Source organism: Vulpes vulpes, chromosome 16, assembly GCF_048418805.1.
Source record: "Vulpes vulpes isolate BD-2025 chromosome 16, VulVul3, whole genome shotgun sequence".
Taxonomy (NCBI): Eukaryota; Metazoa; Chordata; class Mammalia; order Carnivora; family Canidae; genus Vulpes; species Vulpes vulpes.
In genome coordinates, this window is record NC_132795.1 from 32932863 (window position 1) to 32959905 (window position 27043).

Genomic DNA, 27043 nt, shown 5'->3' on the forward strand with positions numbered 1-27043 from the left:
TCAACCATTGAGCCACCCAGGCATCCCAGAAACGCAGATTTTTATGTGAAGCCTACCCATTTCTAAACACTGTTGTATTAGTTTCCTCTTGCTGCCATAACAAAGTACCACAAGCTGAGTGGCTTAAACAACAGAAATTTCTTGTCTCAGTTCTAGAGGCCAGAAACCCAAGTTCACAATGTTGGCAGGGTTGGCTCCTTCTGAGGGCTGTGAAGGAAAATCTATTCAGACCTGTCTCCTAGCTTTCGGTGTTTGCAGGCAATCTTTGGGATTCCTTGGATTGTATGTGCTCCACCCCAATCCCTGCCTTCTTCTTTATGTGGCATTCTCCCCGCCTGTGCACCTATTTCTGTATTTGGATTTCCTCTTTATATGAGGACACAGACATATTGGATTAAGGCCTACCCTAATGACCTCCTCTTAATTTAATCATTTGCAAAGACCTATTTCCAAAGATCACTTTCACAGGTACATTGAGTTAGGACATCAGCATCTCCTTAGGGAACACAAATCAACCCATAACAACTGGCAATGGACTTTAAAAGCCTTAAAAATACTGCAGGCCAAAGTCTTTCCTTTTATCGCAGACCTTATCTGGCCCCTGGACCTCCAGCTAACAACCTGTGCTTGTAGAGCGAAGGTATACACAGTGAGAGCAGTACTGAGAACAGGAGCTCCCACGCTGGGCCCACGACTGAGAGGGAGGGCAGGGAGGGCAGGGAGGGTCACCTGAGGCCCGGGAAACAGTCGCTGGTTCTCAAGGGCCATCTCAGAAGTGCTGGATGGGTGGGACAAGTAATAGTCCCTTGGGATTCTGAGAAGAACCACGGGAGGCCTGCGCAGTGGTGGGAAAAGCACTCTGCCCTCACATACAAGCTGGGTGACCTTGGACCAGTCATTTCTTCTGAGCCTTGGCTTCTTCGTCCATGAAATGAGAGATGTGTGGGGGCCTGGCACGTGGGAGCGGACCTGTCATGACTGGCAGGGATTGTGAAGCATGGTGGTGAGCTAAAGTGGTCTGGGGCTATTTAGGAAGAGGTGGCGTCTGAACTAGACCCTGATGAGGGATTGGACGGTGGCCAAATGGACACGAGGGAGGGTCCTCAGATGGAAGGCAGGTAGGGGTGGAAAACCCAGTAGCAAGAGGGTGACACTGAGCACTTTGGCGCCTGCCCTGTTGGGACCCCTGAGGCTGGAGGGGCCAGCAAGAATGAGGCTGTGCCCAAGGGGGCAGATGACATTAGCAGTTGAAAGTCAAGCACTGGGGCCTTTGAAGGACTTTGAAGCTGGAAGGTGGTAACATGTAGGAGGTGCTTGCAGAGGACACTCCTAGAAGGGAATCCAATTAGAAAGAGGCTCAGGGGCCCTGAGGAAGGAAGCTCAGCTCAGCTCAGCTGGGAGCCCGGCCGAGATGCAGAGATGCAGAGATGCTGGCATTGAAATGAGAGCATTGACCATATTCCTGGCGTATTCCTGGCGGGCAGGTGGGAGGAGTGGGCGGGCAGCCTGTGAGAGTGAGGTGCGGCTCCTGCACCCTCACCCGTGCCTTTGGGTGCTGCTCCTTCCCAGCCTCCTGAGTCAGATCTCCGTGCAGCAGCCACAGTGATCCTGCAGAACATGAGTCACATCACACCCCGGCCCTGCCCTCAAGCCTGCCCTGGCTCCCCACACGCTTGAACCAATGCCAGGCCCCACTCCGTGGCCTGCAGGGCTCCCACTACCTCTCTGACCTGTGTTCCTGCCACCCGTTTCTCCTTCACTCTGCTTCAGCCGAACAGCCTCAAATATGCCTTGGGCATTTTGCAAATATGCTCTGCATCGTCCTGTCTCAGGGACTTTGCACTGGCTGTTCCTTCTGCCTGGGCTGCACCTCCCAGGTTCTCATGGCTTGTGCCACTCAGGCCTCTGTTCAAACACCTCCTGCTCAGAGGCCTTCTTTGACCGTCGGTGGCATCCTCATCTCTCTCTCTTGTCTTGACCCAGCTGCAGCTCCATGGTTTTGATCACTCCTTGCAGTTAGGTATCTTCCCCGCTAGAACTTCGGCTCCACGAGGATAAAGACTTTGTCTTCCTCCCTATGGCACCTGAACAGTGCCTGGCACACCAGAGGCGCCCGCTGAGTGTGTGTGGAGTGACTGGCTAAAATGGAGGCTAGGTGAAGGTGGGGGCCTTCAAGCTCTGGCCTAGCAAATTACTTATCCAATAGACCACTGGTGTGTAAAATAGATGATAGACTAGCCGATGGCTGGGGTCCCGGGAGGTGTGACCTTGCTGACTCCTAGTTAGCTTCCAAGAAGTGTCAGCAGGGCTCAGAGAACTCTCCATCCCTGCCTCAGCTCATAGCTCTAGGACGGAGAGAAACAGGGCGGGTTGGGAAGGCAGACATGGGAATGGCTGACCTGGAGCCCCTACCACCCCCTCCCATGCCGTCCCTCCTCCCCCTGCAGCCACAAGGCCTCCTGGGGGCTGCCACAATGATGAGTTCCAGTGCCGGCTGGATAGTCTCTGCATCCCCCTACGGTGGCGCTGTGATGGCGACACTGACTGCATGGACTCCAGTGATGAGAAGAGCTGTGAGGGAGTGACCCATGTCTGTGACCCCAATGTCAAGTTTGGCTGCAAAGACTCTGGTAAAAAGAAGGACGGGCGGGAGCGTGGTCTGGGGCAATATGGACAGAAGGAGATCGTCCTGAGGCAGTGAGGGATGGGGGTGGGGACACTGCAAGGCAAAGGCCTGCACAGGAAAAGCTTGAGCGTGATGCACGGGCTGGGGTTGGGGTGGGGGTCGGAGGGAGGGGTTGATGAAGGGGCCAGAGCCGGCACTAAGGACCCTGGAAACTGAAACTGACACCAGAGCTGAGCTTCAGCACCCTCCTCAGATTCTTGCTTTCTTTGCTGCCTACGTGAATCTGGCAGAGAAAGCCTTAAAGTTCCTAGTGGACCCCACGGCATTATAATCATGACCCTATGTGAGAAACCCCACTGGGTCTGGGGAGAAAGGCATGGGGAGCCCTCCTGCCCAGGCCTGGCCCCTCACGCTATGCCCACCCCTCAGCTCGATGCATCAGCAAAGCATGGGTGTGTGATGGCGACAGTGACTGTGAAGATAACTCGGATGAGGAGAATTGTGAGTCCCTGGCCTGCAGGCCACCCTCGCACCCCTGCGCCAACAACACCTCAGTCTGCCTGCCCCTCGACAAGCTGTGTGACGGCAACGACGACTGTGGAGATGGCTCGGATGAGGGAGAGCTCTGTGGTGAGGCCCAGGCCTCCAAGAGGCCCCATGGGGGGGGGGGGGTGGCTGGCTGGGGATGGGGCCGGGGCTGGCGCAGCCAGAGCAGGACAAGCTCTGTGCGGGGAGGTCTCAGAGAGAGCAAGGGCAGCTCCCGCTGCCAGGCAGGACACACCGGAGCAGTTGCCAACAGCCCTGTCGAGTTCAGACTCCCCCGGGCAAGAGGCTGTGCAAGCACACCACACTGTCAGAGCGTGCTACTGCACCAGACAGCCTTCGAGGCGGGTGGAATTATCGTCTCCATCTTACAGATGAGAAAACTGAGGCAGAGGGATTAAATAAGTGGTCAGGGTCACAGGGCTCCTAAAGTGTTGTTAAGAAGGCGCAGGGCGACCCCTTCTTGTAGGCACGAGGCCTCCCCCACAGCCAGGCGGTATCAAAGCACAGAGCTGGCTTTAGAAATGAAGACAGCAGAGCTGTGTGCTGATGTGGTCAGGGCAGGCTTCCCAGAGGAGGAGGGATGCGACCGGGTTCCCAAGGACGGAGGGTTAGACCTCGCAGATGGAGAAGGTGGGGCGAGGAGGCCATGTGCTCAAGGATCAAAAGAAAGGGGTCAGGGAGGGCCGTGTGGTGTGACAGGGGGATGAGGAGCAGAGCGGACCGTCTCCTCCTCCCCAGGCAGAGCATCTGTTCCTGGGGGGGAGGGCAGGGGGGAGGGCAGGCTGGGACTGGCCCGGAGGACAGCTGATGGGTCATCAGTCAGGGCGGGCAGATCTCAGGGTGTGTCAGAGAACCCAGCAGGACGTTCCCGGCCACACCCCACCCCAGTCACACCCAAATCAGGGGAGATTGAGGAAAGGGCAACCCTCCAAGAAAAAAAAGCTGCCCTCCCCTACCATGGGCTCAAGAAGGGACAGGGAAATAGAGACCAGGTGCTGCCCTGATGGGGTGCTTCTCCGGGGTAGGAGGAGGGTGGTCCCCGTAGGGGGTGCTGGGCTCCCAACCCTGGTCCTGAGGGAGCCTGGGAAGTGGTGGGACAGAGGCTCGGCCAGAAACGGAAAAGAAGGGTGCCAGGGGCAGGGGGCCAGGGCTGTGTCTGGGCTGCCCCCCTCCCGACTCCGCCTGACCCCGTCCCCTGCTGGGCGCCCGCAGACCAGTGCTCCCTGAACAATGGGGGCTGCAGCCACAACTGCTCGGTGGCACCTGGCGAAGGCATTGTGTGTTCGTGCCCGCTGGGCATGGAGCTGGGGCCCGACAACCACACCTGCCAGATCCAGAGCTACTGTGCCAAGCATCTCAAGTGCAGCCAGAAGTGCGACCAGAACAAGTTCAGCGTGAAGTGTTCCTGCTACGAGGGCTGGGTGCTGGAGCCCGACGGCGAGAGCTGCCGCAGCCTAGGTGACCGGGCGGGCAGGCGGGCTGGCGGGTGGGCGGGTCTGGGGCTGCGGTTTCCGTCGGCCCCAGGCCCCGGCCAGCGGAGACCCCTGCTCCCGCGCTGACCCCTGCACCCCCCCCCCCCCAGACCCCTTCAAGCCGTTCATCATCTTCTCCAACCGCCACGAGATCCGGCGCATCGACCTCCACAAGGGGGACTACAGCGTGCTGGTGCCCGGCCTGCGCAACACCATCGCCCTGGACTTCCACCTCAGCCAGAGCGCGCTCTACTGGACCGACGTGGTGGAGGACAAGATCTACCGTGGGAAGCTGCTGGACAACGGAGGTGACGCGGGCGGGAAGGGGCGCCAGCGCAGAGCGGCACCCCACACCCAGGCCGCGAGCCCAGGCCCCTAGCCCCCCCACCTCCCCGGTAATTGGGTCAGATTTTGTGTGGGTCTCAGTTCCTGACGCCCCGTAATTATCGTCAGCAGAGCTGCCTGCCTGATAATTAACAAAATGATCAGCCTTTCTTTGGAATGGCCTGGAGCTCCCCAAATCCTAGAACAGCAAGCTTAAAAGGAAAAAGCCATTTAGGGACGGGCTACCTGAAAGCTGCCTTCTGTCCAATGGCAGCCTGACCCATCACTGACCCCTTTCATTAATAACACGCACACGGAGCGTCCGCCACGCACACAGGGCCCCAGGGAGTCGCAGCGATCAAAACAGGCCGCGACGTCCGCCCTCATGGCACTTAGGTGACAGGGGAACGAACCATCAGATATGAACAAAACAAATGAGTACGATGTGGAATACAGCAGAAGGGGATAGCTGTGGATATAAAGGGAGGCAAGGGGGCCAGGGGGGATTGGGGCCTGGCATTTTAAATTGGGTGGTCAAGGAAGGCCCCCGAGAAGGCATCTGAGCAAAGACTTGAAAGAAGCACATCTTACTAGAGGAGCTTGTCTTGTTTGTAATAGAGAAAACTTGGAACCATCCCAAACATTCATCGACAAGGGGATGGCTAAGTAGATGGTGATAATGTTCCCATGATGCAGTAGTTTTTAAAATACTTTATATATGTATTCCCATGGAAAAATCTTCAAGACAGTTTATGAAATAACTTCTGGAAGTTCTGCGCTCTTCATATTGACTCTATGCCTGTCCCCCAAAGCCTCCACCCTTGCTCTGCTCTGCCCTCCTGCCATGAGTTAGCCCTTCAGAGAGCTGCAAGCAGAAGAAAGCTGTCACCTCCCCTTCTTCAGGGCTGTGGAAACTAGGCCTCTTCTCTCCTATTTGACCTCCTGGGGGTGGGGCAGGGGGCCCTGGGTGAGGAGGAGAGGTATCTTTGAACCCTAGACAAAGCCAGGGTGCACCAGAGATATTGGCAGAGGCGTCAGGGTTGAGGGCGAGTCATCCAGGCTCCCTAGTATATTGTAATTTCACGCCCATGATTTTCTCTTCACCAGCCCTGACTAGCTTCGAGGTGGTGATTCAGTACGGCCTGGCCACCCCCGAGGGTCTGGCTGTCGACTGGATTGCAGGCAACATCTACTGGGTGGAGAGTAATCTGGACCAGATTGAGGTGGCCAAGCTAGATGGGACCCTTCGGACCACCCTTCTGGCCGGTGACATTGAGCACCCTAGGGCAATTGCACTGGATCCACGGGATGGGTGAGGACCCTGCGCAGCCCTATTCTGGCCCCATGGTCCCCTCTGAAGCCTCATTCAGCCGGGTCAGGGACCTCTGCCTCTTCAAATGCTATTCACCTCTTCTGCCCTTTACCAAAGATCCTATAATAGCCCCCCTCCAGGTCCTCAACCTTGGCCCTCCCTGACCCCCTCCCCATTCCCCAGGATCTTGTTTTGGACAGACTGGGATGCCAGCTTGCCCCGCATCGAGGCTGCCTCCATGAGTGGAGCTGGGCGCCGCACCATCCACCGGGAGACCGGCTCTGGGGGCTGGCCCAATGGGCTCACTGTGGACTACCTGGAGAAGCGCATCCTCTGGATTGATGCCAGGTCAGTGCCCCCACCACATGTCCAGAGACCTCAAGCTTCCCCCTCTCCTCCAAGGATAGGGTGGGGCCAGGAGTCCCAGGGCCTGGTAGCCAAAAGGCCTGGGCAGCTGGAGCCAGAACTGGGGCGACCAAGGGCTGGGCCCGGGAGGAGGTCCGAGGTGAGGGGAGAGGCTGGGCAGGGGGAACAGATGTAGCAGGAAGAGGGTGGAAGCAGGGCTGTCACCCTGCACAGGGGTGCCTGGCCAGGCATGGGCAAGGCTGGAATGCCATGTCTTGTCCTCACTCATGAATCTGTGCACTCTGCTAGGGCACTTTATCTGCCCAGGGGAAGATAATTGGTCTGCTCAGAGGGGGTCCCTTTTTCCAACCCCATCAAAGCCCTCTGTGTGCTTACTGTGGCCCTATGGAGAAGCGAGCCAAGAGATTCAGGGCATGGGAATTGGGATCCGAGAGCTGGGATCCTAGACCTCGAACCACTCTGGTTCTCACTCCACGTTGTTCTGTTTGCCTTCCCCAGCCAGCAAGGCCCAGGAGGAAGGATGGACTGCTCTAGCATGCTAGGGTTGGGGGGAGGGCGGTGGGCCCGGGCATGGCCCCAGCCAGCATCCTCACTCTGCCCCGACCATGCTCTCAGGTCAGATGCCATTTACTCAGCCCATTACGACGGCTCCGGCCACATGGAGGTGCTTCGGGGACACGAGTTCCTGTCGCACCCGTTTGCAGTGACGCTGTATGGGGGGGAGGTGTATTGGACGGACTGGCGGACAAACACGCTAGCCAAGGCCAACAAGTGGACCGGCCACAATGTCACCGTGGTACAGAGGACCAATACCCAGCCCTTTGACCTGCAGGTGTACCACCCCTCCCGGCAGCCCATGGGTAAGGGGCCAGAAAGGGGCCTGCAGCCTCTTTAGAAGCCCTTAGGAGAAGAGGGGGCCATGAGAGCATGAGGGGCTGTGCTAGGAAGGCAGGGGGTGGGGGAGTCTGCCGACAGAAGAGGGTCTGGCCGCTGGTGATGCTGCAATGGGGAGGGCACGAGTCGGGGAAGAGGTGGTGGTCCAGGTGAGAAAGGCCAGGTAGGGGCCAGCAAGTCACAGGATCTCCTCACTCCTCTCCCCGGCCCCCACAGCTCCCAATCCTTGTGAGGCCAATGGGGGCCGGGGCCCCTGCTCCCACCTGTGTCTCATCAACTACAACCGGACCGTCTCCTGCGCCTGCCCCCACCTCATGAAGCTCCACAAGGACAACACCACCTGCTACGGTAGGAGGCCCCTCCCTCAAGATCCGCTGGTAAACTGAAGCTGCGGGGGAAGGTGTCAGGTACCCAGGCTCACGGCTGTAAGTGAGGGAAGACAGTCCCAGCTAGGAGGGGCCCAGTGGCAGAGGCTCCAGAGACAGCCACTGCAAGAAGATGCAGGAACTCAGGCCAGGAGATGACACCCAACGGGAACACTTCCTGATGACCAATGGCCAGCAGCAGATGGAAGGAACCAGGAGAAGGAGGGACCCTAACTTGGGTGGGTGGGAAGCACAAGGTAGAGAGCTGTCCTCAGTGACCTGCCACGTGCCCCACAGAGTTTAAGAAGTTCCTGCTGTACGCACGTCAGATGGAGATCCGGGGGGTGGACCTGGATGCCCCCTACTACAACTACATCATCTCCTTCACGGTGCCTGACATCGACAACGTCACGGTGCTGGATTATGACGCCCGCGAGCAGCGCGTCTACTGGTCCGATGTGAGGACACAGGCCATCAAAAGGGCCTTCATCAACGGCACGGGCGTGGAGACCGTCGTCTCTGCAGGTCCTGCCCTTGCCCTGGACCCCCGCGGTGGGCGTGGGCGCCCCCCACCTGGCCCTTACTCCATCCCCACTCCCCCCTGGGCCTGATAGTCCTTTTCCAAATCTTCTCACTGCTCCAACCCTGGTCTCCCAATCCTCATTCTCCAGCCCCACCCCCCCCCCAAACCAGGCCAGTCCCTGACTTCCTCCCACTTGCTGACCTATGCCCGGCAAACACCCAATCTCCAACTCCCCGCTGTCTCCCCCCCAGACTTGCCAAATGCCCACGGGCTGGCTGTGGACTGGGTGTCCCGAAACCTGTTCTGGACCAGCTATGACACTAACAAGAAGCAGATCAACGTGGCCCGGCTGGACGGCTCCTTCAAGAATGCGGTGGTGCAGGGCCTGGAGCAGCCCCACGGCCTTGTTGTCCACCCGCTGCGTGGGTCCGTCCAGGGCCCGGGGCTGGGGAGCGTGGAGGGGGGGGGGGAGGAGAAGAGGGGCCTGACTCACTTTTCCACACCTTCCCAGGAAGCTCTACTGGACGGATGGGGACAACATCAGCATGGCCAACATGGACGGCAGCAACCGTACCCTGCTCTTCAGTGGCCAGAAGGGCCCTGTGGGTACGAGCTTGCCTTGCCTGCGCTACGGCTCTTCCCTAATTCCTCACTCAGTACAGCCCCGGGGTCCCTCAGTCGCCGCTCTGCCTCCTGAACTCCTAGCTTAGTGCTTGTCCTCACCACCCTTCCCCAAGACCTCACATCCCTCAGCCCCCAGCCCAGGTGCCAGGCTTTCTGGCAGTGACACCCCCCTCTCCCAGGCCTGGCTATCGACTTCCCTGAGAGCAAACTCTACTGGATCAGCTCCGGAAACCACACCATCAACCGCTGCAACCTGGATGGGAGTGAGCTGGAGGTCATCGATGCCATGCGGAGCCAGCTGGGCAAGGCCACTGCCCTGGCTATCATGGGTGAGGGCTGCTGGGTAAGGGCAGGGATGGGGTGGGGAGCCCTGGGGGAAGCCAGGCTGGGCTGGCCTGGGGGTGGAGCCCTCCCTGGGGTCTCATCCCCTCCTGCCTCCCCAGGGGACAAGCTGTGGTGGGCGGATCAGGTGTCAGAGAAGATGGGCACCTGCAACAAGGCTGATGGCTCGGAGTCCGTGGTCCTGCGGAACAGCACCACCCTGGTGATGCACATGAAGGTCTACGACGAGAGCATCCAGCTGGGTGAGGCAGGGGGCCATGGCCACGGCCGGGGGTGGGGGGGGTTCGGCTAGCACAATACCTGGGCAAGGCGGTGAATGGGAAGGAACATGGGTCAGAGATTCCACTCAGCACCCCCCCGGGGGGGGGCTCCTCTCTCTCATTGTCACAAAGGTACCGTGCGTGCTTACAGCCACCCGGTCACAAGAGCCAAGGGGCCTTCGAGGACGAAAGACCTGGGTGTGGGTTGGGTGGTGACCCCGCACAAGGTCCAGGGTGAAGGCGGTGACCATCCTATCCCCAAGCGGTGCATGCCTGACAGTGAGGTCCCAAGGAGGGCCACCTCAGTCCTTTCCCTGTCCCCCTACCCTCACCCCAGAGCACGAAGGCACCAACCCCTGCAGTGTCAACAACGGTGACTGCTCCCAGCTCTGCCTGCCTACGTCCGAGACGACCCGCTCCTGCATGTGCACAGCCGGCTATAGCCTCCGGAGTGGCCAGCAGGCCTGCGAGGGTCAGTGCCCACCCCCTGCGTGGCCTGGCTCCCCAGCCCCGGCCCCTCCTACCCTACGGCCCCACCTGCCTCCCCTCACCTGGGGGACAGGACTGTTTTTATCACAGATGATTAGGTGCCTTCTGGGCTAGATGCTTGGGAAGTCCCCCCTGTGCTCCGTGCCGCAGGGGAAGCCACAGGGCAGAAGGGCCTGTCCCTGTACCGCGCAGTCTTAAGCAGAGACAGGGCCAACACGTAGGGGAAACCAGACTGTGAAGTGGCTCTCGGTGCCTACAGGAGAATTTTGGAGAAATACATGTTGGCAGCGCCAGGGCCGGCTTCGTGGAGGAGGTGTGCCGTGAGCTGGGTTCTGTAGGACAAGTAGGATTTGAGTGCATGGATCCAAGGGGAAAGGACAAGTAAGGAAAAGGTCCAGAGCCAGAGGAGGATCTGTGCAGGGGCCCTGAGGTGCCAAGCCAGAGGAGGATCTGTGCAGGGGCCCTGAGGTGCCAAGCCCTGGGCAGGAGGTGGGGGCGACTCCTAGGTGTTCAGCTGTGGGGTAGGGTGGGCCTCCTGCGGGTGCTCAGCAAGGAGTGCCTGGAAAGTGGTGTTTGGGGCAGATTAACCTGGCGGCGGAGAGCCGGCTGGGTGGGGGAGGGAGAAACCGAGGCAGTTAGACCAGTTGGGAGGCTATTAGCGTGAGCCCAGTGTTAAGAGATGGGGCTTAGCAGCTGGGTTGAATAGAAGAATGAGACTCAGACATTTCACAAGAACTTGCTGACTGATTTATGAATTTGCCCCAGGACAGCACTTCCCAAAGTGCGCTCCTGGGAACCTCCCTCTTTGATGTGGGTAGATGTTACAGAAAGCAGCACTGGGTTGAACAAAGTTTAAGTGTTTTTTGCTGCAGAACTTCTCAGAGTCTTGAATATGCTCATGTGCACTAAGAATGATTCTCGAGAGAAGACTCTAATGTTTGGGGTTTCCCCAAACTCCCTTGACCACGAATTCTTTTTTTCATGGAGCCTGAGAAACCAGAGCCTACTGAGGAATTCATTCAGGGACATGCTGCATCAAGGGCTAAAGGCAGTGGAGGCTTCTGGCTCACGTTGATAGTGGGGCCTCAAGACAAATGGGAAAACAATAGGGCCCCTGGGTGGTTCAGTCAGTCAAGCGTCTGTCTTCAGCTCAGGTCATGATCTCGGGGTCTTGGGATCGAGCCCCACGTCAGGCCCCTTGCTCAGCGCAGAGCCTGCTTCTCCCTCTCCCCCTGCTCCTCCCCCCACCCCGGCTCATGCTCTCTCTTCACTCACTCACTCTCTTTCTCAAATGAATAAATAAAAAAAAAATTTAGAATCTAAAAAGAAGGGCAGCCCAGGTGGCTCAGCGGTTTAGCGCCACCTTCAGCCCAGGCCGTGATCCTGGAGTCCTGGGATGGAGGCTCATGTTGGGCAACCTGCAGGGAGCCTGCTTCTCCCTCTGCCTGTGTCTCTGCCTCTCTCTCTCTGTGTCTCTCATGAATAAGTAAATAAAATCTTTTTTTTTTTAATCTAAAAAGAAAAAGAAATGGGAAAACAGAATGAGACTGGCTCAGGAGTGAGGAGTCAGGGATATGGAGTTTCAGGTGTTTGAGAGAGGGTGTGGTGGCACAGGCCACAGTGGAGAGGACGAGAGGACCCCAAGGTGGAAGTCTCCATGGAGGAGTCCTCTAGTTCCACTGTGTCCTCAGCCTCCCCAGGTTCTTCCTAACAGCTTTTCAGGGTGCTGGGTGGTAGTAAGCCAGCCGGTGACAGGGCCCCCTTTGAGGGCGAGAAAGCCAGGTCTCTCCTGCCCTCTAGTGGGGGCCAGCAGCCTCACAGGCACTTGCCCTGAGCCGGCGCCTGTCCCACTGCCGCACCCCTGCAGCCAGGTGACCTCCCAGGCTGCGCTACAGGCCTCAGGCTAAGGTGTCTGTGTGTTGAAGGGGGAGGAGTGAAGGCTGGGAGAAGATACCAGGGAGGAGACAACAATAGGTTTGAGAGTGACAGACCCCAAGTTTAAAGGGGTGTCGCTGAGGCCCATGCCTGAGAGTCCTTGTGTTTCAGGTGTGGGTTCCTTTCTCCTGTACTCTGTGCATGAAGGAATCCGGGGAATCCCCCTGGATCCCAATGACAAGTCAGATGCCCTGGTTCCAGTGTCGGGGACCTCTCTGGCTGTCGGCATTGACTTCCATGCTGGTGAGTGATTTGGTAGCAGGAGGGAATAGGACATGCCCTTGGGGGTGCTCTGCTCTGGGAGCCCAGGGAGAGGCCGCCGACCACAGCTGGAAGGGGAGACACCACAGCGACCCCCGCCAGGGGGGTCTTCCCTTCCAAACCACCTGGCCCCCCCCAGCACTCACCTCTATCTTGGTTCTGACCGCCCGCCTGTCCCCTGTTGGACATCCCCACGTTGTCTCCTCTGCCTCCAGAAAATGACACCATTTACTGGGTGGACATGGGCCTAAGCACCATCAGCCGGGCTAAGCGAGACCAGACATGGCGTGAGGATGTGGTGACCAACGGCATTGGCCGCGTGGAGGGCATTGCAGTGGACTGGATTGCAGGTGAGCCATGAGAGGGTCCTGGGCGGGCTGGCGGCCTCCAGGTGAGGCGGAGGCCCGGTTGGGGGGATGTGGGATCTCAGGAGGAGTCTGAGGAGGAGTAGGCAGCGACAGACCAGGGAGTGGCAGGGATCTAGGGGCTGGCAAGGGACCGGGTACAGGCATTCCCACCCAGTCCCCCTAATCTCCACCCACTCCCTCCTCAGGCAACATCTACTGGACGGACCAGGGCTTTGACGTCATCGAGGTGGCCCGGCTCAATGGCTCTTTCCGCTATGTGGTCATCTCCCAGGGTCTGGATAAGCCCCGGGCCATCACTGTCCACCCAGAGAAGGGGTGAGAAGCTAGACAGGCTGTCCATTTCCCAGCCCTGGCTCGGGTCTGGCCTGTCACTCTACACAGCCCACGCCGTTAAGACCCTCTCTCCTCTGTGCTCTGGGGACTGACCCCCTACTTCTACCTCTTCCACCCCACAGGTATCTGTTCTGGACTGAGTGGGGCCAGTACCCACGGATTGAGCGGTCTCGGCTAGATGGGACTGAGCGAGTTGTGCTGGTTAACGTCAGCATCAGCTGGCCCAATGGCATCTCGGTGGACTATCAGGTTTGGGTGGCTTGGCCCTGGAGCCCTTGGGATATCCGGGCCCTATGCTCTGGGGGGAGCCTCCCCTTATCCTGTGCTCTGCTCCCCATTGACTCTCCCCAAGATGAGCCCCGGTTCGGTGGGGTGATAGGGACCCAGGGTAATCGTGGGTCCTCTGGCCCAGCTCCTGACCCAGAGTAGGACTCCTGCCACCCCAGAGTCAGTAGGGGGACTGTCACTGGGAAGTGAGGATGGAAGGCATGCCTAGAGGTGATCAGATCAGCAGGTCAGAGGGCAGGGATGACACGGAGAAGAAAGACAGGGGAGGCGGGAGTGAGTGGGACATCCCTGTTGCCCAGGACACCCGGGCTGGTGGGGAGCACTGGCCACTGGAGGTGAGGTGGGTGCCTCTGGCCTATAGGATGGGAAGCTGTACTGGTGCGACGCCCGGACAGACAAGATTGAGCGGATTGACCTGGAGACGGGAGAGAACCGTGAGGTGGTTCTGTCCAGCAACAACATGGACATGTTCTCGGTGTCTGTGTTTGAGGATTTCATCTACTGGAGTGACAGGTGAGGGCTTCTGCCCTGGTCTTCGCCTCTGCCACGTGTTCCCTCCCTCCTGGCCTCTGCTAACTCCCTGCTCACGGCCTGGCCCTTCCCTTCCCCCAGGACTCATGCCAATGGCTCCATCAAACGTGGGAGTAAAGACAATGCTACAGACTCTGTGCCCCTGAGAACAGGCATTGGTGTCCAGCTCAAAGACATCAAAGTCTTCAACCGGGACCGGCAGAAAGGTGAGGCTGGGACTCTGGGCGAGCCCCATAGGGGCCCCCAGCCTGGAATGATCCCCCAGAGTGAGAAGGCCTAAGAGAGGTGCCGGGCCCACAGGGGGACTTTCCAGAGGCTCCAGAGACCCGAGAGTGGTGAGGAGAGGCTGAGGAGCCTTAGGACACACCCGGGTGCTGAGGACGGAGGCCTGGAGGGTCGTCTGTGGAGGCAGAGTAGTGCACCAACCAGAATCTCCCCCTTCAGCTGAGGTGTCAGAAGCACCGGGGAGCCTCTCCCCAGGTGGGCCCTGCCCTCTGTAACCATCTCCTTCCCTGTGCCCCCCCCCAGGCACCAATGTGTGTGCAGTGGCTAATGGTGGGTGCCAGCAGCTGTGCCTTTACCAGGGCGGCGGGCAGCGGGCCTGCGCCTGCGCCCATGGGATGCTGGCTGAAGACGGGGCATCGTGCCGCGAGTATGCCGGCTATCTGCTCTACTCGGAGCGTACCATCCTCAAGAGCATCCACCTGTCTGATGAGCGCAACCTCAATGCACCCGTGCAACCCTTCGAGGATCCTGAACACATGAAGAATGTCATCGCTCTGGCCTTCGACTACCGAGCAGGCACCTCCCCGGGCACCCCCAATCGCATCTTCTTCAGCGACATCCACTTCGGAAACATCCAGCAGATTAATGACGATGGCTCAGGGAGGACCACCATTGTAGAGAGTGAGCCTAGACCCTGATCTTCCCCAGGAAGGGGGGGTAGGGAGGACCAGCACCGACTCCAGGTAGAAAAGCCCTCAGCCATCAGCCAGCCCACTGTGCCCCAGCCCTGAATCCCAGCTGGGACTGCATCCCTGGCAAACAGCCAGCAAATCACACCACACCCATTACGGTTACTTGGAAGTTTCTCCTCATTTGGAGTCAGACTCGGCTCCCTTCTTACTCCCCCCTCTGGCCCTAGTTTGCCGCCAGGCTGCACAGAGTAAGCCCAGGCTCTCCTCTTTGTGGCGGGTACACACAGCACAGTCTGCAGCCACAGGCTCGGTTCAACCCTGGACACAGGCTTCCAGACACTGGGGCAAGTTCCCTATGCTGTCCAAGCCTCGGCTTTCTCGAAGGGCAGGTGTGGAACCTGAGCTCAGCACAGCACAGCACCCGTTGGGCGCGCTCCATGCAGAGTAGTGGGTGCTAGAGCTGTCATCCTGGGGATGGCCTTTCAGCTCTTTGGAAATTGCAGTTTTCTCTTCTCCAGGCTGGATAACCCCTAGTCCTTTGACTCGCTCATTTGCTCATTTCCTCATCCATCCTGTCTGCGAAGACCTGCCAGACCCTGAGCTAGATGCTGGTATACAGGGCGATAAACATAGACCCGTCCTTTGAGCCTCCCTGGACATGTTCTGCTCCACGCAGTCCAGTCCGCATGCCTGTCTAAAAATGTGTACCAAGCTAAACTAGACGTTTGTAATCTAGCTCCATCAGGAGAGACCGGCAAGCATTGTCCCCTCCCTTCGGGCCATCGCTTAAGCTGCAGCACTTCTATTAATGTAACCTTCTGGCAACCACGGCGTCACACAGCGAGGAGCCACCCAAACCCCTGAGTCTTTTTCTCTTAAGCTGTGGTTCCATTACTCGGGCACTTAATTCTTTAACGTGAGTTTAAGATGCTTATGAACAATCCGTCCAAGTCTTGTTCAGTTGGAAGCTCCCAGTCCCACCCTAGTTGGACATGATTTACCAAAATCCATAAGGCCAGTTCTACCCAGCGGTGGGGAGATGCAGGAAGAAAGGGTCAGGGCGTTGGACCATGGATCAATTGTGTAGAAAACAGGGGAGGACAGGAAGGTGGGGGTGCCAAGGGCTGTGCTCCCACATGCTCCTTGGCTCCCACACATCCCCTTCCAGCCCCACATGTGCCAGAGGAGCAGGTGTCCCAGGCCCTCCCCTCGAGGGCCTGCCCAGGCTGCCCCCTCAGCTCTGCTCTCTGGCCCCATCCCGACGCACGACTGCTCCTCTCTCCTTGCAGATGTGGGCTCTGTGGAAGGCCTGGCCTATCACCGTGGCTGGGACACTCTCTACTGGACAAGCTACACCACATCCACCATCACCCGCCACACGGTAGACCAGACCCGGCCGGGGGCCTTCGAGCGCGAGACGGTCATTACCATGTCCGGAGATGACCACCCACGAGCCTTTGTGCTGGATGAGTGCCAGAAGTGAGCTGCTGGGTTCAGGGAGCGGGGAGGGATAGGCCCCAAGGTGGCCGGAACTGCTCCAGGCAGCCCCCGGGTGGGGGTGCAGCAGCAGGAGAGGCTGGGACAGGCTACTTCCTTGCTGTGTGACCTTGGGCCAGCCGTCTGAACCGTCGGAGCTCCTCATCTGTAATAGGACAATGATATTTCAGGTGCCTGAGCCTCGGGGAGGACCAGGGAGACTATGGAGGCAATTCTGGCTCAGTGATTAATCACTTCATGTGTCAGAGAGCCGTGTTCAAGGCACATAGTAGGTCCTCTGTGTTTCTGGCACTCCAGGCTTCAGGCAGGATTGCTTGCTGAACACTTGCCGTATGGAAGCCTTGATCTGGGCCCATTCAGACCACCTGGCTGGGGAGAGAAATCAAAGTGGTGGAAGTGCCGAGGCCGGTACAGGACCGTATGTGAGGACCAAGGGCACTGGGCCTAGAAGTGGAAAGGCCAGGGAACGGCAGCCCAGACATAGGGCAGCACTTGGAGCAACAGCCAGAGGAGGGAATGCTCTAGGCAGGGAAGGACTGCCTAGAGGGGGCAGTGAGGGGCCCCCCATGCCCAGTCAAAGGGCTCCCATGCAGGAGCAGGCCCAAGGATGGCCCAGGAGGCTGGGCTCAGGTGGCAAGGGAGTCCAGAGCACAAGTCAGGAGAACTTGGAAGGAAATGCCCCAAGGGTGGTGTGCACCCCCGCCTGTACCTGCTCTTCTCTTCTTTGGGGCCAGCCCCCCGCCCCACACCCCTGTTTCCAACCTATGGGTCTCTAGCGAGCCACCCCCTCGCGTTAGAAATCCTGGCTCACATGAAAGGAAAACTGTTTTCCCCGGGAATCAGCAGCACTCGGAATGTTTTCCCAAACCTTTGCTAGGAAACTAAGGCACAAACAAAACCCCAAAGCAGCTACTTAGAAACGGAGAGTGTACAGAACCTAGATTCCTTACCCTGATGTCACTTACGTCCAGCCCCAGCCTGACCTGCCTGGCCCTGCAGACCAGCACAAGGGCCCTCTGTCCCCAGTCTGCCTCACCCTGGCCCGCACATACGTGGCTCATGACAAAGATCCTGTCTCCCTTCTGGACCCTTGGTGACTTCACCTGTCTCGGGCTGGCCCAGGACCTGTCTCTCATGGCCCTGGAACCTCTGTGGAGGAGTGGTACCACCGGGCACTGCTGCCTGCCCCCCAACCCAGAGGTGATGGAGCACTGTGGCTTCAGAAGCTCCCTCATGGCTGCCCACCACATTCCTTTGCTTTGAGCCCAGGGGATCCCATCATTCACTCAGCAAATGGCTTTTGAGAACAAATGATGTGCCCAAGAGCCGGGGAGGATGAGCTGGACCTTGGTTCTGCCTCGGGCATATTTGATGTTAGCCAAGAGGCTGCAGGGAGCTTCATGGGTGTGTAACGAGGACCCAACCCAGCTTCATATGCAGGACCGTGTCCCTGAGGAGACAACGCCTGAGCTGGGGTGTGGAGGATGCCAGGAGGGTGGTGAACTGAAGCCAGGGCAGGGTGCAGGAGAAAGAGCCGAATGGTCTGGGCGAGGTCCTCTCTTGGCCAGAAGGAGCGAGTGCTTTGGGGCAGTGGAGGCAGTGTGCACCCAGATGAAGGGGACAGGGACCTCTTGCTGAGCTGAGCCTCCCTTACAGCAGCCAGCCCTCCTCCTCTCCTCCCAGCCCTCCCCGCACCAGCCTCTTCCTGAGGAGTGGTTTTACCAAACCTGGAATCCTCAGTTGTGGGACATGTCATTCTTCCACATGTGACAGTTTGTCACAGTCAGAGGAAAGCCACTCCCCACCACATAGTACGCTGGGCCCTGGATGAGGGTATGGAAGTCCCTGGCTGGGGACCAGTAAGGCCAGGAGGATGACTCCAGCAGCTGCACCTGGGGCAACCATTTTCTCCTGTGGAGGCCAGAGAGATGCCGCCGTGCAAACTCCCATCCTGATTCCCAGAGAACCATCCAGGACCCCCACCACTTCCCCCAGGATGAGGGCCTGTAAAATCAGAGCCTTACCGTCATGGGCTCCAGTGGCTGGGGAGTAGCCAGCAGCCCCTCCCTACAGGGAAGCGAGTGTCCTTTTCCTACCTGAGCTTAGTGGCAGGGGGCCATGGCTCAAAGGCACTGGAGAGGGGGGGACAGGGGGTGTTAACAAGAGAAAGACCTGGAGAGGTCCACCAGCCCAGAAGACAGCTCTGTGTCCAGAGCAGCAGAGGGCAGAGGACTGGAGACATCGGGGCGCGGGGCAGGGGCAGGTCCTGTGAGGTAGCGGGAAAACAGAACGGAGCCTTCCACGGCTTGGTGATTCTCCAACTCCGGGGTGCGCGTAGCTTGTCTGTGCTGGAGAGTGCTGGTTCCCTGGCCCCGCTCCAGGCCTAACCCAGTGTGAATCTCCGGGACACAGGACCCAGGAATCAAGATCCAATGCAGGTGGTCTGAGGATCACACTGTCATACCTGGTGCAGGTGCCTGACCAGCCCTTAAGTGATACACGCCGGTCTCTGAAGCCTCACCACCTCCTTTACTGAGAGGAGTCAAGGTGCAGAGACAAGAGGCTGGTTCAAGGTCAGAGCTAGTAAGGGGCAGAGCTGGGGTTCACAAAAGCCTTACATTATAGAGAAGGTGATTTTCAAGAGCTTCTTGAGGGTAGGATCCATGTGTCCCTAGGACTGGGATCCAGTAGACACCCACAAGGGTTTCCAGGATGCCGGGTGAAAAGCAGGTAAGAATAAAATAATGGGAATAAATATTCACGTGGTATTTACCAGCTGTCATTAGGTGAACATTAACTCTCAATCCTTCAACCACTCTCTGAGGCAGGTAGTAGTAGTATCCCCCCTCCCATAGAGAAGGAAACTGAGGCTCAAGAAGTCACGTCACTTGCTGAGGTTCCTAAGTGGTAAGCGGCAGAGCTAGGATCGGACCCCAGAGCCTGCCTTACTTGGCTACACTCTCAGTAAATGCAGATGGTCATTTCGTAGACACTGAGAGATACGTGTGCACATGTACACACACGCAGACTATGTGGCAGCCAAGCCCATCCTGGGCAGGAGGCTATGTTGGCCTTAGTGGCTGTGAGGTTGCCTGTGGTGCTGGCGTCTGGTTCACACCCTGGCTGACCCTGGGGTTCTGTTCAGCTCCTTGCCCTGGCCCAGGCCCTCTGTGGCAGGCTCCCTGACCTTGACTCCTGATCCCATGGCTGTCCCTTCCCCTAGCCTAATGTTCTGGACCAACTGGAACGAGCAGCACCCCAGCATCATGCGGGCAGCCCTGTCAGGAGCCAATGTCCTGACTCTCATCGAGAAGGACATCCGCACCCCCAATGGCCTGGCCATCGACCACCGTGCTGAGAAGCTCTACTTCTCCGATGCCACACTGGACAAGATCGAGCGGTGCGAGTATGACGGCTCTCACCGCTATGTGAGTCTGGGAGGGGGGTGTCAGACGGAACAGGTGGCTCGAGGTGGGCTGGGGTCAGGGGACAGCTGGTCAGCCAAGAGGGAGATTGCCCAGGCATGGAGCAGAAAGGGAGGCCACGTGGTGGGAAGGTTTTGGAGGAGAAGGAGGCGCTGACATCACCACTTAGCTGTGTGGCCTCACGGGCCCTCATCCTGTCCAGGCTTGGCTTCCCATCAGTTCAGTGAGGAAATAGCAAGATGCCTCTGTGAGTCTTCCCATTCTGAGCCCGTGTCCGGGGATCTAGGCCAGGCCAGGCGCCCTCAGCCCTGGGGCCAGTTGCAGGGGGTGCAGTTGGGGTGAGAGGCCCGAGCCTACCCCTGATGGGCCCAGTGCTGTTGCCACAGGTGATCCTGAAGTCGGAGCCAGTCCACCCCTTCGGGTTGGCTGTGTACGGGGAGCACATCTTCTGGACCGACTGGGTGCGGCGAGCTGTGCAGCGGGCCAACAAGTACGTGGGCAGCGACATGAAGCTGCTGCGTGTGGACATCCCCCAGCAGCCCATGGGCATCATCGCCGTGGCCAATGACACCAACAGCTGTGAGTGGGGCCACTGCCACCAACCTCGCCTCCTGCCCATGGTGCAGCATGCGTGCGCACGCAAGTGCACACACACTCTACCTTCTGGTCCTGTTCTCCCAGTCTCCGTGTGCAGACACACACTTGTACACGCCTTCACCCCGGAGAAACTCCAGAGCACCTGACACTCCTCTACTCCAGCTTCATACCACCCCACAACTGGTCTCACCTGAATCCTCAGACACCCAGCACGCGCCCCGGTCCTCCTCCCACCCAGAACCACACAGGCCCCCAGAGCCCGATCACACACATCCCAGGCTCTCCCTACCCCGTGCTCTGCATGCATGTCCCCTCCCACACTGGACCCGCCTTGCCCAGGGGCCCCCACATGGACCCGTAGCTTCCTCAGGCCTCTCACACATGCTCCGGGGCCCCAGCATGATGCTCCTTGACTCCCCAAGCACACAGCGAAGCCCACATCTTCCCCTGAGAACACCCAGGCCTGCAGCCTCGGGCCCACCCCAGGCACTCTCCCTGGCCCTCGCGTTGCACCTTTTCTGCTCCCCCAGCCGTGTGCTACTGTGCCAGGGGGGGGCCTGAGAAGCTCGGGGAAGCTGTGCGAGTGGGTGTGGGCATCTTGTGTGTGTGCACGGCCGGGAACACTCCTAGCCCGTTGTCCTCCGTCCCCGTTTCAGGTGAGCTCTCCCCTTGCCGCGTCAACAACGGGGGCTGCCAGGACCTGTGTCTGCTCACTCACCAGGGCCATGTCAACTGCTCCTGCCGAGGGGGCCGCATCCTCCAAGAGGACCTCACCTGCCGCGGTGAGGGAGGGGATGCGGGGGGGACACGGGTGGGGGACCATCTCCTCCCAGACTCCAGCAGCCCGGCCCCTCGAAGCCTGTTACCAAGGAGAAACTGAGGATGACCTGAGTTCCGGGGGGCAGAGGCGTAGAGGCGCTTGAGGCCCCTGGCTCATGAAGCCCCCTCCACATCCCCTCCAGCCATGAACTCGTCTTGCCGAGCACAGGATGAGTTCGAGTGTGCTAATGGCGAATGCATCAACTTCAGCCTGACTTGTGACGGTGTCTCCCACTGCAAGGACAAGTCTGACGAGAAGCCATCCTACTGTAGTAAGGCGCCTCCCCCGGCCTCCTCCCTTACCCCTGGCCTCCAGGGTCCCCAGCCTCAGCGCCCAGCAGGGCGGGCCGTGTGAGTGAGGGGAGCAAAGGCCCCAGGACCCACTCTGTGGCTGGAGGGTTTGGGGAGGTCGCGAAGGCCAGAACCACCGCCAGCTCCGGGCCAGGCCCAGAGTGGGGCTGGGCGGCTTGTCAGGGAACAGACGCGTGGCGTCTCGTCAGATGCAGCCCTGCCCGTAGCTGCTGCTGACTGTGGCCCCCTCTGGTCCGCAGACTCACGCCGCTGCAAGAAGACTTTCCGCCAGTGCAACAACGGACGCTGTGTGTCCAACATGCTGTGGTGCAACGGGGCGGACGACTGTGGGGACGGCTCAGACGAGATTCCCTGCAACAGTGAGTGGGATGCTGGGCCTGCCCCTCGGACCCCCACCTCCACCCACCCCACCCCTGTTGGGCTCTGGTCCCCGGGCCCCACGGGGTCTGCTCCAGCGCGCTCTACGGTGAACCTGGGCCAGCGCTTTGGCCCGAGACCTCTGCCAGGGGTCCCCTACCCCACCCCTGCAGGGAGAACTCCAGCCTGATGGTCTTGGGGTGGGTGCTGTTCTAGAGACGGCCTGCGGCGTGGGCGAGTTCCGCTGCCGGGACAGCACCTGCATTGGCAACTCCAGCCGCTGCAACCAGTTCGTGGACTGTGAGGACGCCTCTGACGAGATGAACTGCAGTGAGTGGCTCCCCGGTGCCTCCTAGTCCCCTCATGTCCTGCCCCCTCGCCTCCTGCCTGGCATCCTCTCTGCTAGTCCCCGTGGCCTGCTCGGTGGCCTGGGTCCCCGCCCGGAGGGAGTGCGGAGGTAACCCAGTGTCACCTGCATCCCTGCCCCCTCCAGGTGCCACTGACTGCAGCAGCTACTTCCGCCTGGGAGTGAAAGGTGTGCGCTTCCAGCCCTGTGAGCGGACCTCCCTCTGCTACGCCCCCAGCTGGGTGTGTGACGGTGCCAACGACTGTGGGGACTACAGCGATGAGCGTGACTGCCCAGGTCTCGCCTCAGGCCGGGTGGGCAGTGAGTGGCGCCGCCCCCCCCGGCGGCTCTGTGCCCTCATGCCTCCCTCTGCCCCCAGGAGTGAAGCGGCCCAGATGCCCCCTGAATTACTTCGCCTGCCCCAGTGGGCGCTGCATCCCCATGAGCTGGACGTGTGACAAGGAGGACGACTGTGAGCACGGCGAGGATGAGACCCACTGCAGTGAGTGACGGACCACAGCGCCCACCCGCCGTTGTCCACACCCCACCCTTCAGTCCCGTCCCCGGAAGCGACCTCTTGGAAGAAGAGCACCCAGGCCCCCCCCAGTGGGGCGTCTCCCTAGCTCATGCTGACCCCTCACAAAGGGACACCTTGGGTCCCTCCCGTCTGTCCTACACCTGCCCGCCCAGAGGAGTAACCTGCCATCCTCCCCCCTGCCGCCCCCACATCTCACCTTATTTTCCAACCACCCCAGACAAATTCTGCTCGGAGGCCCAGTTTGAGTGCCAGAACCATCGCTGCATCTCCAAGCAGTGGCTGTGTGACGGCAGTGACGACTGTGGGGACGGCTCAGACGAGGCGGCTCACTGTGGTGAGGGGGGGCTGTGGTCAGCTCTGGGAGGGGCTCCCAGCAGGGACAGGCCCACCCACCGTCCTACAGGAGGGGCGGCATGATGGTGGGGATGTCACCCCAGCTGCCTGCCCCACAGTGCCCGCTCCTGAATCTCTTGGTGGCTCCCTGTCCCCCCAACAGAAGGCAAGACATGCGGCCCCTCCTCCTTCTCCTGCCCCGGCACCCACGTGTGCGTCCCCGAGCGCTGGCTCTGTGACGGTGACAAGGACTGTGCTGATGGTGCTGACGAGAGCGTCACAGCTGGCTGCTGTGAGTGGCAGGGGCCTTGAGCTGGGAGGCAGGTGGCCACAGTCCCACTCTGCAGAAGGGGAAACTGAGGTCAAGGAGGGGACGTGCTCCGGCAGGGGTCGCTCAGGTGGTTAGTGGTGGAGCCCTTATCCGCAACCCAGATGGGAGTGTGGACTCTGCGCCGGCGCTCTGCTCTTTCTACCACTCGGGCCACACGGAGGTCCCGGGTGACAGCCTGCGGCTGGTCAGGTGGGGCTGAGGCCACGTCCGTCTCCGTCCACAGTGTACAACAGCACCTGCGATGACCGCGAGTTCATGTGCCAGAACCGCCAGTGCATCCCCAAGCACTTCGTGTGCGACCACGACCGCGACTGCGCTGATGGCTCCGACGAGTCCCCTGAGTGTGGTGAGCTGAGCTGGCGGGCAGGCCATGGGGGGGGGGGCGTACGCTGCCCCCCTGCGCCCGGCCTGTCCTGCGGAGCCAACCACCTCTCTCCCCGCAGAGTACCCGACCTGTGGCCCCAACGAGTTCCGCTGTGCCAACGGGCGCTGCCTGAGCTCCCGCCAGTGGGAGTGCGACGGCGAAAATGACTGCCACGACCAGAGCGATGAGGCCCCCAAGAACCCGCACTGCACCAGCCCAGGTGGGCCTGAAGCCTGCCCGCCCCCCCGCCCACCTCACCCCACCCCACCCCCACGGCCCCCCGCTGACCTGACCTGCACCCCCACAGAGCACAAGTGCAACGCCTCCTCACAGTTCCTGTGCAGCAGCGGACGCTGCGTGGCCGAGGCGCTGCTCTGCAATGGCCAGGACGACTGCGGGGACGGCTCCGACGAGCGTGCCTGCCACGTCAACGAATGTCTCAGCCGCAAGCTCAGTGGCTGCAGCCAGGACTGCGAGGACCTCAAGATTGGCTTCAAGGTGTGCCCCACGCCGGAGTGGGAGCTCCCACGCCCCCCAGGCCGGCAGGAGCCCCTTTCCCCACCCCCTGTCCATTCAGTCACTCGCTCATTCATTCATTCGTCTGTCCATTCACCAAGGGCTCATTCAGCACCTAGTCTGGCAGGTGCTGTTCTGGGCTCCGGGGACCCATGGGGAACAGAACCGAAAGCTCTGCTTATTTGGGTCCTGCCTCTCTTTAGAGGGTTCGAGCCAGCAAGGGCCACGGGAGAAGGAGGGGTGTGCAGGTGGCAGGGAGGCGCCAGGAGTACGGGTACGCCGCTCAAGGAGAGGCCAGACAGGAGCACAGAACCTGGGAGTTAACTCCACGGACACACTGAAGTCCACGGGTCTGGAGAAGACCCCCAAGGGAGCGAGTGTAGCTAGAAAAGAGGTGCAGCCCAAGGCCTGAGCCCCGAACTCAGCCACACGGAGGGCCGAGGGCCCGGAGGTGAGGGGCCGGGGGATGGGCAGCTGCAGGCGTGAGGAAAGCCTCGGAGGAGGAGCACAACCAGCTCTGTCAGGTAGTGCTCCCGGGTCACAAAAGAGTCCTCAGCCTCATCCTCTGGGGGTAGGAACGGGGTGGGCACCAGGGACTGGGCATGATGGCCAGTTTGCTGCCTGCCCCCCCGCACCCCGCAGGCCTTGGGGATGGAGGGAACTGGAGCCCCAGCCTCCAGGGCGGGAGGCCCCGGCCCCAGCCCAAGGCTCCCTGTGCCCCGCAGTGCCGCTGCCGCCCGGGCTTCCGGCTGAAGGACGACGGCCGAACGTGTGCCGACGTGGACGAGTGCAGCTCCACGTTCCCCTGCAGTCAGCGCTGCATCAACACGCACGGCAGCTACAAGTGTCTGTGTGTGGAGGGCTACGCCCCCCGCGGTGGCGACCCCCACAGCTGCAAGGCTGTGACTGGTGAGCCGGGCTCGTGGAGGGCATCTGATGGCCCTGGCAGCTGGGCACCGGGGGTGCAGGACTGGCCCAGCTGGCAGCAGAGCCACTGAGCCACGATGCTCTGTCTCCAGACGAGGAGCCCTTCCTGATCTTTGCCAACCGGTACTACCTGCGCAAGCTCAACCTGGATGGCTCCAACTACACGCTGCTCAAACAGGTGCCAGGCCCGGCCCTCCTCACCCCACCTGGCTCCCGGGCCCAGAGCCACTCTCCCACCCCATATAGCCCCCGCGTTCTCCCCACTTGGGCCCATGCTTGTCACCCCTTCCACTTCACCAGCCACCCGTGTCCTGATTCTGTCGACTTCCTGCCCCCCTCCCCCCACATCCAGGGCCTGAACAACGCCGTGGCTTTGGACTTTGACTACCGAGAGCAGATGATTTACTGGACGGACGTGACAACCCAGGGCAGCATGATCCGAAGAATGCACCTGAACGGGAGCAACGTGCAGGTCAGCCGGGGAGGCCAGAGATCCACCCGCCTGTTCGCCCTCCCCAGAGCGCTCCCTCCCAAGAGGGCTGTCTCGAGGCCATCTCACCTTCACCCCACGCATCCCACTGAATTCTTTCTTCTGCCCCTTCCCCACGGAGTCCCCGCACACTTTGCTCGTCCTGGCTTCTCCCTCCCGTCCAAGCTCAGGGAGTGAAGTCAGATTCCTTCTGCTCTTCTCCTAGTTATCAGTAGCATCCCTCCTACGGCTGACCTCTCTTAAATTGATGTCCCCAGGCACTGTGGGGTTTGGGGTGCAGTCTCTCTCATCTGGAGACCCCTGTCCTAGGGCTGACCTCTCTTAAATTGATGTCCCCAGGCACTGTGGGGTTTGGGGTGCAGTCTCTCTCATCTGGAGACCCCTGTCCTAGAGCCTCTGCTGACACCAGGCCCGTTGCCCCCCCTGCCAAGCAGGGGGAGGCAGTTCTACTTCACACCTGAGGGAGGCTGGGCCCCAGAGAGACTAGGCCCCAGAGGTCCTACCCCATGTCACCCAGAGCTCTTCCTTCCCTGCTCCTGCCCACAGGTGCTGCATCGGACAGGCCTCAGCAACCCCGACGGACTGGCTGTGGACTGGGTGGGCGGCAACCTGTACTGGTGTGACAAAGGCCGGGACACCATCGAAGTGTCCAAGCTCAATGGGGCCTATCGGACGGTGCTGGTCAGCTCAGGCCTCCGTGAGCCCAGGGCTCTGGTGGTGGACGTACAGAACGGGTACGCGGGCAAGGAGGGTTGGGGGAGCCCCTGAAAGCAAGCAGTGTGCTCAGGCATCCAGGCCCAGCCTCCCCACAGGCTCCCAGTGGGACCAGTCGCTGGATCTCTTGGGGCTCACTGCCCACCCACCTGCCAGGTACCTGTACTGGACAGACTGGGGTGACCACTCACTGATCGGCCGGATAGGCATGGATGGGTCTGGCCGTAGTGTCATCGTGGACACCAAGATCACATGGCCCAACGGCCTGACACTGGACTACGTCACCGAGCGCATCTACTGGGCCGATGCCCGTGAGGACTACATTGAGTTTGCCAGCCTGGATGGCTCTAATCGCCATGTCGGTCAGTATGCCAGTGAGGCTATGCGGGCACCACAGACCTGCGGGATGGGGGGGTCTGCAGCTACAGAGGATCAGGCCTTGGGGGCAAGAGTATAGGATTAAAAGTCAGAGGGCATGGTCTGAGGACACCACACCAGGGGTTATGGGGGTCGAGAGCACCCCAGCTGATGCCCCCTGGACAAGCCCAGCCCCAAGGCCTCTCTCTGCTACCTCGGGAAGGAGAAAGAGAGATCCCTTCCTATGCACAGTTTAGGGTCACGAGAAAGGCAAGAGTGGGAAGTGGGGGATCGGGGAACATCAGCACAGGGAATTCTATATTACAGAGTAGGAACGTGCTGTC

General features: G+C 60.1%; 1 protein-coding gene across 2 annotated transcripts in view; it reads left to right on the forward strand.

Annotated features, from left to right (window-relative positions):
• LRP1 (LDL receptor related protein 1) overlaps positions 1 to 27043 on the forward strand; it is a 68602-nt gene that overhangs the window by 28306 nt on the left and 13253 nt on the right. Inside the window, exons 19-58 of one of the 2 annotated variants that reach the window (XM_072741762.1) lie at positions 2448 to 2630; positions 3056 to 3256; positions 4385 to 4630; positions 4755 to 4952; positions 6076 to 6280; positions 6464 to 6628; positions 7262 to 7506; positions 7757 to 7888; positions 8203 to 8430; positions 8680 to 8854; positions 8940 to 9034; positions 9232 to 9381; positions 9496 to 9636; positions 9992 to 10126; positions 12190 to 12321; positions 12555 to 12689; positions 12893 to 13022; positions 13163 to 13289; positions 13690 to 13841; positions 13941 to 14065; positions 14388 to 14765; positions 16066 to 16255; positions 19497 to 19701; positions 20085 to 20277; positions 20952 to 21077; positions 21258 to 21386; positions 21666 to 21785; positions 22000 to 22113; positions 22277 to 22426; positions 22509 to 22631; positions 22885 to 23001; positions 23164 to 23292; positions 23555 to 23677; positions 23775 to 23915; positions 24003 to 24193; positions 24937 to 25120; positions 25231 to 25316; positions 25491 to 25610; positions 26175 to 26362; positions 26499 to 26704. In XM_072741762.1, coding sequence (XP_072597863.1) covers positions 2448 to 2630; positions 3056 to 3256; positions 4385 to 4630; positions 4755 to 4952; positions 6076 to 6280; positions 6464 to 6628; positions 7262 to 7506; positions 7757 to 7888; positions 8203 to 8430; positions 8680 to 8854; positions 8940 to 9034; positions 9232 to 9381; positions 9496 to 9636; positions 9992 to 10126; positions 12190 to 12321; positions 12555 to 12689; positions 12893 to 13022; positions 13163 to 13289; positions 13690 to 13841; positions 13941 to 14065; positions 14388 to 14765; positions 16066 to 16255; positions 19497 to 19701; positions 20085 to 20277; positions 20952 to 21077; positions 21258 to 21386; positions 21666 to 21785; positions 22000 to 22113; positions 22277 to 22426; positions 22509 to 22631; positions 22885 to 23001; positions 23164 to 23292; positions 23555 to 23677; positions 23775 to 23915; positions 24003 to 24193; positions 24937 to 25120; positions 25231 to 25316; positions 25491 to 25610; positions 26175 to 26362; positions 26499 to 26704 — 6513 coding nt within the window. The remainder of the gene's footprint in view (positions 1 to 2447; positions 2631 to 3055; positions 3257 to 4384; positions 4631 to 4754; positions 4953 to 6075; positions 6281 to 6463; positions 6629 to 7261; positions 7507 to 7756; positions 7889 to 8202; positions 8431 to 8679; positions 8855 to 8939; positions 9035 to 9231; positions 9382 to 9495; positions 9637 to 9991; positions 10127 to 12189; positions 12322 to 12554; positions 12690 to 12892; positions 13023 to 13162; positions 13290 to 13689; positions 13842 to 13940; positions 14066 to 14387; positions 14766 to 16065; positions 16256 to 19496; positions 19702 to 20084; positions 20278 to 20951; positions 21078 to 21257; positions 21387 to 21665; positions 21786 to 21999; positions 22114 to 22276; positions 22427 to 22508; positions 22632 to 22884; positions 23002 to 23163; positions 23293 to 23554; positions 23678 to 23774; positions 23916 to 24002; positions 24194 to 24936; positions 25121 to 25230; positions 25317 to 25490; positions 25611 to 26174; positions 26363 to 26498; positions 26705 to 27043) is intronic. The other variant, XM_072741763.1, reaches the window with a different exon arrangement.